This window comes from Arachis hypogaea, chromosome 1, assembly GCF_003086295.3.
Source record: "Arachis hypogaea cultivar Tifrunner chromosome 1, arahy.Tifrunner.gnm2.J5K5, whole genome shotgun sequence".
Lineage (NCBI taxonomy): Eukaryota > Viridiplantae > Streptophyta > Magnoliopsida > Fabales > Fabaceae > Arachis > Arachis hypogaea.
Genome location: NC_092036.1, coordinates 95680528 through 95693500, shown reverse-complemented (window position 1 = coordinate 95693500; position 12973 = coordinate 95680528). Strand labels below are relative to the sequence as shown.

Genomic DNA, 12973 nt, shown 5'->3' with positions numbered 1-12973 from the left:
AACAGAATTAATTAATGAAACAAGATAAGATGTCAACTTCACTAGTAAATTAAACAAGTAACCTAGAGATCATGTCGTTGCTTATTCTCCATTTCCCTTTTGGCAACAAGCTAAGCTTTCTTATTCTACTAATAAAATAATGCACAATAATAATAATAATAATCATATAAAGCCTATCAAAAATATTATTTATATATCAAAATCAGTTATTTGTAATGTATATTTATATTTTAATATATATTTTATATTTTAATAATTAATTTTAATAATTATTTTTAGTGTACAAATAGCATAGTCTAAAACCTAATTATGAAACCACATGTTGATATATGCAAGTTGCACAAAAAGAAAGGTAGCCTTTCGTGTCACTGATTGGTGCATGGAGGTAGATATACATACAGACAAAGTCAGAAGAAAAAGCCATCCATTTCATTTTCCAAAAAGGAAAATTTTATCCACTTTATCTATCCATTCAAAATATCAAATAATTAATAACACTAAACCTACTGTTTGTATATCTAAAAATAAGCCTTATATTTAATTTTAAATAGTATTTAAATGGTAAAAGTGTATAATATCAAGAATTCAAATCCAAAAATGATATGCATACTAAAATCAATCAATTATATTAGTTATTATATATTTATATATAAATATATATCATTTAATTTATTTTTAATATATATTTTATATTTTAAGATATATTCTATATTAGTAACTAATTTTATTATTATACACTTAGTATTATTCATCTGAATTTTACCTTGAGTATAAAATTTGAATTTAATTTTGATGAACTGTCACACGTATATCTAATTATATAACGCCACGTTAACAAAAATAATTATCTTTTATATTGATCGCATGAATGATTATTTAAAAAAATGGTTGTGATTGCACGACGATATAGATCGTGAATGCATCAAAATTTACAAAAATATTATATACATACTAATATATATTTTATGGTAGAGACTCACGTACATTTATTTTTATGTGAAGTTAATAGTTAAGAACCGTTAGATAATTTGATAGATTTGACTAAATTATAATCTAACAATTCTTAACTAACTGGATGTGAGTTTTCACCGTATTTTATTTAATAGTTAATATTTTTTATACACTAACATGTTGATAAGTATATATTTTCAGTCTAAAAAGTCAACGGCCTCCATAGTTTTCTATCATATGTAAGCCGAATAGGCATCACTATAAAACTCAACACTCAATAGAACTTTTTTGTGAAATTAAAGAATCATCAATTCATCATATCAGTTATCAGAGAGAAGAAAGAAAAAAATGGGGGCTTGTTTTTCTTGTGGAGCAAGATCATCCTCAAATTTCAAGAGCATCCGTGTGGTTCATCTGAATGGACATGTTGAAGAATTTGATGAACCAATCTCAGCAGGACAAGTTATTTTTGGTGTAGGCAGCAGCACAAAGCAGTACTTTGTTTGCACAGCAATTCAGCTTCTATCATCTTGTTCATCTTCAATGTCATTGAAGGAAGATGCACAACTTCAACCTGGTCAAATTTATTTCATGCTTCCATATTCAATTCTTCATGCTGATGTTTCCCCTGTTGACTTGGCTTCACTTGCTAAGAGGCTCAATGCAATTGCCAGAACAAGGCCATGTTTGGATTATAGTAGTAATAATACTAATAAAAATAAGTCCATGAAAGAAGGTTTTTTGTCTTGCCAAACACAGGTTTGGAATCCTATTATTACTTCTTCTCCTTCAAATAGTGTTGTTGGGGTGATGGGTGAAGAAAAAGGGAGTGTTTATAGGGTGATGCAGCAGCCATGGAAGCCTATCTTGGACACTATAAAGGAGAAATCATTTACAAAGAGAAGTGAATCGGATTTGCAGGAGAATGGTTCTCTGATATCATCTTTTACATGGAGAAGTGAATCTGACTTGCAAGAGAATGATTTGTTTTTGCAAGAGATTAATGGATCAAGACAACCAGATAGGAAGAGGTGCATAAAGTACATGTCATGATATATAATACTATAAATTTCCTTGTTTACTCTTTCTATATATTCCTTGTAATCATTTTGACATTTTTTAATACATCCATAAATCAATGTATTTGCTACCAATATATTGGTTAATGTCTTAGTGTCTTACAACTGTATTGATTTATGAATGTAATAAAACATTTCAAAACTACTATTAATATGGAATTGAAGGAGTAGTATGATGCTGCTGCTGTTATTGTTTATCCTGCTAGCTGCTTGACGAGTTCAATAATGTCTTGTCGAACATGATGAACTCAATGAGAAATTATGGTGTTTTAAATTATTATTCAATTTTTTTATTTGATAAACATGCATAATATATACATATCAGGCAGAATTGTTCCATTTTGCAACAAAACAACTCGGTTAGTTGTTGATGAAATTTGACAATATCAAAGTTATATTCCATTTGTAGTTTGTAATTTTGCAGCTAACATATACTGCTAATTAACAAAGATGCCCCACTTTCATATTTGTATATTTTAATAATTCATTTTCGGTGTTTGAGCAAAAACTAAAGACATCTTCAAATTTTGAGCTATCATATGATAATACATATAATGAAGGAGAATAATTATTGTGCTATGATGGGAGCAGGAGGGACCAATTTATGAATTGGTGAACATTCCCAGCCAGCTTCTTTACTGTAAGACACCACAAAGTTCTTAGGAGTCCAAGTGTACAATCCTTGTGTCTCTCTTTCTCTGGACATGTTCCTCTGTCTTTCTTCCACAGCTTGTTTTGCTTCTCTTGCTTTCTCCCACTCTTTGTTTAGAATTGCTTGGCTCAATTCACCCCAAACAACTCCTGATTCTGTTGGCCACACACTCTGATAGATCAACACAACACAACATCTCATGTCACATTCAAGACACCATGATATGTACACCTAAATCTCTAACACTGAGTTGTTTGGTGTTTCTGTGACAGCCTATACATGCAGCTACCAGTCCAACTTCAAATGTATGCTGAATATTTAAAATAGAAGTTGCCTATTTTCATTTTAATTGTCTTGATATGTCAGCACGTGAGTTTGAAAATGTTCAAAGAGAAAGAAACATCATTTTCTGACTTGTGAGTACATTCATCATTAAAATAATAATATGATAATATATCTTTAGAATAGAAGTTAATTACCTTAGCATCTTTGACAATAGGAGCTTGGAGCTCTGAAATGACTTCTTTTGCATTATATATCTCTCTCTCCTTCCCATTATTAGTATCCTTCACTTGAACAATACTGCATAGTAGTGAAATTTAGCATAAATACAGAAAAATCAAACCAAGTTTGTGACACTAAGAAAAAAATATATACCTATCCCAATGACCATAAACTTCATACAAAACTTTTGTTGATGAAGAATCAAGGATTTGGCCTCTGATGTATCTACCATGTCCACCAAATAAACTTGATCTGTAAGATAACTTAGCCACTAGGCCATTCTCTAGGCACTTTATGTTAACATTGCCGACCCAATCAACACCAGGAACCGGAAGAATTCTAATGAAAAGATTAGGAGAATTCATTTCATATGTTTCACCATGGTTTAGGAGCTTCAGCTGCCTTTTACCAAGAACTTGAGCTTCAACTGATGTACCTGCATAGTTAGTTTGAGAACATTTCTGATTAATTAACTGCTACATTCAGATTATGAATTTTACTCACTACATATTTCTGATAATGAGCTTGTGCAGATTTTAGATATGTTCCTAGAAAATTGAAAGGGAATAAGATTACCACGAAATCTTGGAACGGGTTGCTGGCACCATATCATTTCAATGTTTTCCTTCTCATCTGTTGCATGGAGGGCTGATACAGGAGGGTTGTGTGAAACCTTAAAAGAGATGGAAATGTAAGAATCCTACCATATCTAAACTTCTCATTAATTAAAGATAAGCTCATAGCAGATTATACATCGATGTTCTCTAAGATTTTCAGTAATAATACACACAACATTCCTTAATTTGTTAGACCTAATAGAGTGTAGTGTCATACAAGGTGGAGACTAGAGACTCACACAAGCAATTGTCTTAATGTAAAGTTAATAGTTGAGAATCGTCAGATGATTTGACATGCTTGACTAAATTACAATCTAACGATTTTCAACTGTCAACTTCAGATGAAAACAATTACATGTGAGTTTCCACTGTCATACGATCTAAATCTCAGAAAAGTAGTGTGAAAACAATATCGCCAAACTCGAGGAGAGATAAATGCAATGTACCTGCTCTAGTAGGACATGAAGATTTCCTTTTGAGACATGGTGAGTCTCTCCAAGAATAGGATTATAGGGTGCAATCCCAAAAGGAGAAGGGCGTGTGGTGGATATGCTCCATGCCACCACAGAGGTGAACCTCTCCAGAGGACTCTCCCCACTGTTGCATCTGCTCAGCATATCCAAACCTGTGCTATACACTGATTCACCATAGCACTGAAGTTGAGACTTTGGGATATTAAACATAGGTGGCAGCTGCATTATACATAAGCCAACATGTGACACAATTACACTAAGGTGTTGTTTACAGTGCCAAATGTAAGTTGCCAAAATCACCAAAGAAAGTAAGAAACATGGCAAGCAGTGCAAATTGTAAGATGCAAGACAAAGATAGTTAGATAGAAATACTATCATCTTGAGACAGTGTTAGTTGTTAACAATTACAGAAACACAATATGCATTGTTTTAAGTTGTTTTAGTTAAAGTAAAAATGCATGAGAGAACTTGCCTGGAATTTTGTGAGATCTGATCCTAGCCTCACATTTTTAAAAAGGGTTAAGACACGTTTTAGGAGACTAGGGGCTCCATAAGCTGGGTCTGAAACTGATCCACTTCCTAATGAGAATGGTTTAGTCAGAACAACTTTTGTGTCCTTCTGTTCTGCAACCTGCATCCCCACCACTACAAATATTACCTATTCATAGTTCTCAACAAATATGGATTCTGCAGTTTCACAAACTGCAGGGATGTTACACTTGCTATACCATATTTATACTTAGATTATGTTAGATAACAAAAGTAAATTCCATGAAATCAAAGTTTGACCTTATAGAATTACTTACATTCTTCGACAATATTATTTGAACAATTTTTTTTCTGAACAAGACGTTTATGTATCTTATTTATTATTCTGAAAATATACAAACACAAAAAGATGCTGCAGAAAATATGTTCAAATAAACATTTATGATTTAACAACAAATAAAAATAATTATTATTGTTATTATTATTATTAGTAGTAAGAGAATAGTGATAAGATAAAGATTTGTGCAGTAATAAGGATGGTTCGCTTACAAGCTACGCAACCATTTTGAAAATAGACATGAAGTGAAAATGGTTAATTGGAGAATGGAGATTAAACAACTAAGCTTGCAGTTGCACGTGTCCATCGTGCACTACATTATATATTTACTTAATTAACAGTAATACTAAGTAATCATTTTTTCTCTTAAATTCTAGATTCTAAATTATAAACGCTTCATCCTATACCCTAAATCATAAATTCTAAACTCTAAAGTTGACTAACGTTGACTAACTAAAAGTTGCTTTCTATGCTTTTTCTTTAACTAATTAATCATACATTGAAATACAAAGTTATAAAACTCATCATCATTAGCAATAATCGAATTTCAAAAGGAAAACAACCTTGTTGATTAGGTGACTGCCGGAAAAGTGAAAACCGCCACTAATTCTGATATACGTAAACGTGAAAACATATACTTACCCACACATGTATGCATAAGTTAAGAGACATGGAAACTGAGAGAAAGGAAGAGGACATACCATCTCAAAATTATTGGAGAAGCTAAGGAGGAGAACAAGGAGAAGAAGCAGGTTTGTTCTGTTCTGCTCTGTTCTGTTCTGTTATTTTGAGACAGAAACTGAGGTGTGAGATCAAAGCTCCACTATTTTATACTCTGTATAAGTGTATAGCTACCTACCTAAGCATGGATTCATACTTTTAAAATTTTTTTAAGAATTTAATTTTAATATACGATCAACAGTCTTACATAATAATTATGTCGGATTCATGAATTTTAACGAATTTTTAAGTAACAAAATTTAAAAATTAATTATTTAAATACAGTCTTACATAATAATTATGTCCGATTCATGAATTTTAACGAATTTTTAAGTAACAAAATTTAAAAATTAATTATTTAAATACATAATTGATTGTATATATAAAATTTTTTTATATGAATAGTACATTAAAATTAAATTCTATTTTTAATAGTATAAAAGGTGATTTGTCTTGATTATATAGAAAAAGTGATTTGCTTTTTAATAGTATCTTTTCACGTGGATGGCTTTCACATTACAATTTCAATTCTCATAAAATAAATAGTGGATTTTTAAGCAGTTTTAGCTTGTTAACCTCCAATTCTTCAGTAAAACAGTGAACACTTCATAACAGATCATTGTATTACAGACTTCTATACATTACATGTGAACTACAAATTCCTAGTGCTGTTTTTGGCTTAGTTGCCATGGATTTCAACAACCATCACTTTAACTCACTATAAACTTTGGAGGAGGTTTTCATGTTAGGAATAGCCATTTATACCTCATTTGATACTTTATTATTCTGCAGCAAGCAAGAAACTATGGGGGAATCATCAAGAAGCATTGCAACAAATCACTAGACAATGATATATAAGCAAAACTTTATATGTGGAAGAAACTAGGAGCCACCCCCTCACCCCTTCTTACCCTTTACATCTATTAAATATTACATGATATTATGTTATATGTAGAAGAATAAATATAGCACCACACCTTATTCCCCACAAGTTATAAAGAATATTACAAACATTGCTTTTCCTTGATGATGGAACCAAGCTATCGAGGGTATCCATTTGCCAGAACTGGGATCCTTACTTTGTGACCTCTGCTACCTTTCATTAGAACCTCTCCGAAACTATAGGTTCCGGTCACTCTTCGAACGGTGAGCGTCACGGAGAACTTGCGTGATGCGCCTGCTCTGACGGTCATCGCAGGAGGGTTGACATCAATGGCAACAGCCGGATCCATTCTGGCTGTGATCATGTAGGTTTCTTCCTCGGCAACATTCGTGACAGTTCGAGTGACTGTTTGAGTTCTCACAAGATGGGAAATTGTTATTGATGGGGTGTTTAAGTTTGATGGTTTGCCCATTGTTTTGTTACATGGTGTGTGAGTGTAGTTCCTTATCTCATGAACATCAATGCCTGGTGTTGTGCACAAAAAGCCTAGATAATCCTCATATCCTGCAAAATGAATATGAACAGCCAAATTGATGAAGCATTTAACATTGTTTTAGCTTTCCTCCTTGCTCTAAAAGCAAAAGAAATTAGTTAACTTACAGAAGAAGAAATCAAACCTGCATCAAAGATCAGCCCAGGGTCCAATGCAGCTCTTGGATCAACATGTCCACTTCCATAATCAAACGGAGTAGCTTTAACAAGCTTTGTAGTTCCTGTTTCAGAAGCTTGTTGAGCTAGAAGAGGATTCCCTGCTCTATCTAATGTCGATGTTGTCGTCATCAAGGCTGATTTAATGGCAGCAGGGCTCCAATGTGGATGCTTCTGCTTTATAAGAGCAGCAATGCCAGCTATATGCGGCGCAGACATACTAGTTCCAGATATCATGGCAAATCCCTCACCTGCTCAAACCACAAAAAGTGCTTAAAGAAATAATATCATTTAAATTTAGTTTTTCTCTTAATTTTCATCCATACTTACCAACATAATTTGGCTCATCGGTACCATTTGGACTCCAAGCAGCCCAAATCAATGAACCGGGAGCTAATATATCTGGTTTGAGGAGATCTGCCTCTTGGAAGCTGAAGTCCTTTATATTCGGCCCTCGAGCTGAGAATAAAGCTACCTGTGGTGCAGATTTATGGAGGATAGGCATCAAACCATCTCCAATTTTACCTTTCCCTGTGAAACTCTTAACTCGTCCGGTCCAATCTCTTGGTGTAGAAATATTATAATAATCAACAAGTTCCTGAAAGTTGCAAATAGCAAATCACATTATCAATGAGGTATACTTGGTGATCAAAACAAAACCAAAATTGCTGATTAAAAAGTGGAACAAGGAGAACTAAATATAGGGGGACCTTTGAGTTTCTGACATCTACGATAACAATCCCAGGAAGGCCAACAGGAACTGGGTCAAATCTTGTTTCTGGGGAAACGTTTTCAACACAAAGAACAAATCCAACTGCACCAAGGGCCTTTGCTGTTTCTGAGACTTTCTTTATTGATGCTGAACCAGAAATGAAGTTGAAAGAGTATCCACAGAGAAGAATTTTGCCCTCTATCAGTCTCTTGTTTAGAAGTTCTGGTCTCTGGCAATCTGTGGGGCTGAACTTCATCACTGAAGAATCTAGCAGCACATCATTTGCAGCAACCAATGTGTACGATTCGTTTAAATGTGTAGCAGCTGCACAAGCCAATACAGGTGACAGATTGAGTAGTGATTAACTAGTGAGAGTATAAGGGAAACTAACTACCAACGAGAGAACTGTTCACAGCCATGTAATTATGTTTTGGGGTGTTAGCAGCTATAATATTGAAGGGGCCTAAACACTTGAGGGGGAACTAAAGAATTTACTTTGCAAGCGACATATAATTCATAGCTAAATCAGGAAATCCCTACATGCTAACATTTCATAGCACTTTGTGCATGATTTTGCAAATTGTGAAAAATGTATATATTGATCATAAATCTCCAGAAGATATATATTATGGTAACTAGTTTGATACAACTTTGCCTGTAAAATCTACTTAACAATGATAATGTATATACTATTTCTTTTGGTTTTGTATTCTTGTGGTGGTACACAACAATACAGGTTAATGTGATCAGATAAGCAGAGAAGCATAGAGAACTTACGTGATAACCCAATTCCAGCTAAGACTTTTCCATTTCCAAGGGTCAAATGGTTTTTGTATCTACGATCATCAATTGCAGCTGCTACAGAGGCTATCCATGGGCTATATGAAACCATTGTTTTAGGAAAAGGACCACCATTTCCAGCAGCCTGTGCAACAAATACACCAGCTTTCACAGCTCCAAGAAGTGTAGCATCAAAAGGGTTCAAAAATGTGGTTTTGGTGGCTGCTGGAGGACTGTTCGGTCCAACTGAAAGGCTGAGTATATCCACTCCATCGTATACAGCCTGTTGACTCTCCAAACTTTTTAATTAGGAAGGCTGAGATAGAATAACACAAAAAGTACAAGATAATCCAATAATGAAAGCTTTTAATCTTATATTTATTTACAGCCTTTTAAAAGTGCTTATGTGATAGAGTTCTTAATAAATAATCCAGATTTCTTAACTAGAGGAGTAAAATACTTATATACCTGATCGATTGCAGCAACTACGTCTGCAATAAATCCTCCAAATAATCTGTAGAGTGCCTTGTACACAGCAATTCTGAACACAAATACACCAAGTCTCTAGTGAAACAGGAAGGAGTGTAGTTCCTGATTTTTAATCAGTTAGGGGCATTATTCCTCACCTGGCACGAGGAGCCATTCCACTTGCTCTACCAAATTCGTGGCCATGCATCCTCACAGGAATTCCATTATTTCCAGCAGCTATAGAGGCTGTATGACTGCCAGATTAAGATGCAAGGAAAACACAGGAATTGTTAAGAGAATGCTATCAAAGAATATATGGCTTTAAGCACAACTCCATGAATGTTAATACAACAATACCATCAACTTCATGAAGGACTACAGTAAGTTGATTTCATGATTTGCTCATAAGCTGGAAATGACACATTATGTTCTCTTTCAATGCATTTTGTAGGCATGGTAAGGTCGGAGGGATTCCAAGGAAACAAGTTAGTAATTTTAAAGAAGGTAGCAGGGCCTAACCTTCCATGTCCATCTCCATCTAGAGGAGATGCAAGATCCATCGAAGGGTTAAATGCCCCGGCAGCTATTGCAGCTTGAGCAAAATGTTGTGCTCCAACAATCTTCCCGTTACAGTAGTTTTTTTTAGTATCTGGATCAATTTCACATTTTCCTCTGTACTTTGGAACTGGCTCATATGGTTCTGTGTTATGAGTTGCAAAGCTTGGATGGTGAGGATAGATCCCTGAATCCACAAATCCAATCACAATGTCTTCTCCGGCCCGGTCAAAGCCACCTCCTGTTGGCCACACTCCAGTTGGAAGCCCAAGAAACTGCGGTGTATGTGTTGTGAGTCTCTTCACTTTCCAGTCCCTCTCAACAGATTTCACTCCAGGTGCATGTCTTAGAGTTTCTGCCTACTAATATCCAGGGATAACACAAGGAAATTAGAGTGAGGAAACAAATTTAAAATATCTTACTTTTGACTTACATTAGTAAAAAGATAAGACAAGACTTCACCTGTTCTGGGGAAATATGAACAGCAAACCCATTTATCAGATGCCGATAACTATAGAGTTTCTTGTACGTCCCAGGTTCGAACAGCATCCCCAGAAGCATATCATGTTTTTTCTCAAGATGGTGAGCATATGAAGTAACCAATTCACTGGAAGAAGTTTATAATATTGTTGGTTCATCACATACTAGAGGAGAAAATAGCGTTGGAAACAAATTCATTAAAAACATAATTGATCTTGGTTCATAACAGAGTGCAAGGTGATTATTGTATTACTTTCCTTAAAGATAAGAGAGAGCATCAGCTGCAAATAAATTGTTCACGAGTTACATATAAAGAATAATTATCTAAACTTTCCATATAATTTAGATTTGGAAGGTTAATTTCACCAAAGGAGAATTCATCATATTAATTAGCCTCCTCAAAACATATTTACATGTCATTGGAAAAAACAAAAAATGGAAAATTCATAGGAAAATGTAATTGCAAGTACCTACCTATTGGTATCAATCTTCTCATCAGATTCAACAGCAGTAGCTTCAAAACCATCAATTCCACCTCCATAACTAATAACAGGTTCACCTTCAACAGTTACGATGTAAATCTCAGCTTTCACAGACACAAGAAGACCACATAGAACTGCAACCAGACACCCAAACTCCAACAACCTCATTGTGCCAACTCCGATACTTCACATCCACGAGATCTGTTTCACAATCCAAATAATGAGACAGTTGAGTTAGACTGAAAAAACAAAGAAAGAAGGTTAGTTCCATATCTGAAGCTGAAAATAGAAACACGCCATTTGAGTAAATCAGTTAAAGAAACAAACTTTACCAATGTGACACTGATCCGAGTAACAAGCTCCAGCTCACATCTACTCCAAACAAAAAGGAACAAAAAACAGAGCACGTGAAGCTGAAAATAGACACAACCAAACAGTTAAGTAATGAAGAAGGCGAAGCAAAGAATCAAAGCATAAGATCGTACCAAAAAAGCAGAAAAAGAGTGAAATCCAAAAAGTTTGATGATTAACACACACGCTAATTGCAATGAGTTGACTCACTCACATTGCAATAAAACACTGATCTTGAGAGATCTAACGGTGAAAGATGAGCATGAAGAAGAAAACAATGGCAGAGAGTGAAAGTGAAGAGTGAGAGTGTTAAGTTAGGGTTTGATTAAAGTATGAATTTGGGAGTGAGTGAGTGAGTAAAGCAAGATCATAGAGCAGACAATGACCCGAACATGATGCTGATGCAGAGAAATATTAGATTAAATTAAAGTTAATTAATTAAATAATTATTCATTATTTATCATGATTATGGATATCATTTTGTTTGCGATTTTATTAATTAATGAAATCATTGTTACTTTTATTTTTACTCAAATTAATCAAAATTGGGAGGCTGTGGTTTTCGTTGCATCTCGGAGAATTAATATATGGCGATGGAAAGGTGACATTCGCGCGCAGGCTGTCGGAGACAGTTGAGGTGAAAAGACGCTAATGCCCCTCTTCCCCGGTTGGTGGAGTTAACGCGTGTCCGAAATCATAGGGCCGGAGAAAATCAATATTCCTTTATTATTAATTAATTAATTAATGTTCGAATCCCGCCTTGTGCATGCAGCAACCCATTGGCCAGCGGCAAACCCTTAAATGGAGCTCAGTACCGCGACGGATTAGTCCTTGACCTGCCGGGTTGGGGGATACCGTGGGAAACCAAAAAAAAAAAAAAAATTAATTAATGTCAGGTTAAAATTGAGTTGGAAACATATATAAATAAGAGAAAAAGGTAAATAGATATGTGAAATTAATTAAAAATATAAAAATATTTTTTAGTTTTTAAAATTTGAGATATTTAAGTTATTTCATCTAAAATATATAAGAATAAATAAGTTTTTTGGAGGGATTTATATGTCTCGTTTTTTAGAAAATGAAAAATATTTTTATAATTTTAATTAATTGAGAATTTATGTATTTTCGAAATAAAAAATCAGGATCTATTTATCATTCTTTCTATAAATAAAAGTGAAACTAGGATACTTGTTGTTTTTATATGAAATTGATATTTAAAAATTATTAAATAGTTTAATAAGTTTAATTAAATTATTAGCTATTAATTTTTAACTATTAATTTTACATAAAAATAACTATCTATGAATCTTTATCATAAATAAAAATTAAAAGATTTTATCTAATTTTTTATATTTTAACGACTGTTAAAAAATAAAAATTGATTTAATAAGCATTTGTTTGATTTGCATATAAAGTCTTAGTCTAGTGGACAGTGGTGAGAATTTTTATCTTACATAAATATATTTGGATTTAAAATTTGATTAAAGATAACAATGATAAAAATTATTAGTGTGATGAGTATTATGATGTTGTAATATTTAAAATTGAGAGTTATATATTCAACTCATTCTTCTGAATAAAAAAAAAAGAATGTATTTTATTCCAAAATAAAAATGTTTTAATTCTCCTACTAAAGCATGAGATGAACTATTTCAACGTTAATTTTTGCATGTTGATTTACAAATTCGGCCTTAAGATCTTGTTTAAAAAAAATTAGTAATATCTAACTTTT

General features: G+C 33.5%; 3 protein-coding genes across 10 annotated transcripts; 1 reads left to right on the top strand and 2 right to left on the bottom strand.

The window, feature by feature from the left end:
- Positions 1–1172: 1172 nt before the first annotated feature.
- Positions 1173–2227, top strand: LOC112697744 (uncharacterized). Its single transcript, XM_025751059.3, has one exon. The coding sequence runs from the start codon at positions 1300–1302 to the stop codon at positions 2002–2004; it is 705 nt and encodes a 234-aa protein (XP_025606844.1). The 5' UTR covers positions 1173–1299; the 3' UTR covers positions 2005–2227.
- Positions 2228–2390: 163 nt separating this feature from the next.
- On the bottom strand, positions 2391–5962 carry LOC112697728 (oxysterol-binding protein-related protein 4B). Of its 3 annotated transcripts, none has more exons than XM_025751047.3 (7): positions 5804–5962; positions 4749–4907; positions 4250–4495; positions 3763–3859; positions 3340–3622; positions 3162–3264; positions 2391–2853 (listed from the first exon to the last, which is right to left on the bottom strand). In XM_025751047.3, exons 1-7 carry the CDS (start codon positions 5804–5806, stop codon positions 2599–2601), a joined length of 1146 nt encoding a protein of 381 aa, XP_025606832.1. In that variant the 5' UTR covers positions 5807–5962; the 3' UTR covers positions 2391–2598. The 3 variants fall into 3 exon arrangements, with proteins under 3 accessions (XP_025606832.1, XP_025606824.1, XP_072056049.1); XM_025751039.3 differs by having other exon boundaries at positions 4749–4921; positions 5804–5947; XM_072199948.1 differs by lacking the exon at positions 5804–5962 and adding an exon at positions 5083–5147 and having other exon boundaries at positions 4749–4921.
- Positions 5963–6649: 687 nt separating this feature from the next.
- Positions 6650–11799, bottom strand: LOC112697712 (subtilisin-like protease SBT2.6). Of its 6 annotated transcripts, none has more exons than XM_025751014.3 (12): positions 11456–11799; positions 11223–11303; positions 10883–11091; positions 10391–10535; positions 9893–10287; positions 9532–9627; positions 9374–9446; positions 8903–9188; positions 8124–8449; positions 7744–8011; positions 7383–7664; positions 6650–7269 (listed from the first exon to the last, which is right to left on the bottom strand). In XM_025751014.3, exons 3-12 carry the CDS (start codon positions 11056–11058, stop codon positions 6863–6865), a joined length of 2454 nt encoding a protein of 817 aa, XP_025606799.1. In that variant the 5' UTR covers positions 11059–11091; positions 11223–11303; positions 11456–11799; the 3' UTR covers positions 6650–6862. The 6 variants fall into 6 exon arrangements, with proteins under 6 accessions (XP_025606799.1, XP_025606813.1, XP_072056033.1 ...); XM_025751028.3 differs by having other exon boundaries at positions 10883–11129; positions 11456–11798; XM_072199932.1 differs by having other exon boundaries at positions 10391–10689; positions 11456–11796.
- Between the last annotated feature and the right edge of the window lie 1174 nt (positions 11800–12973).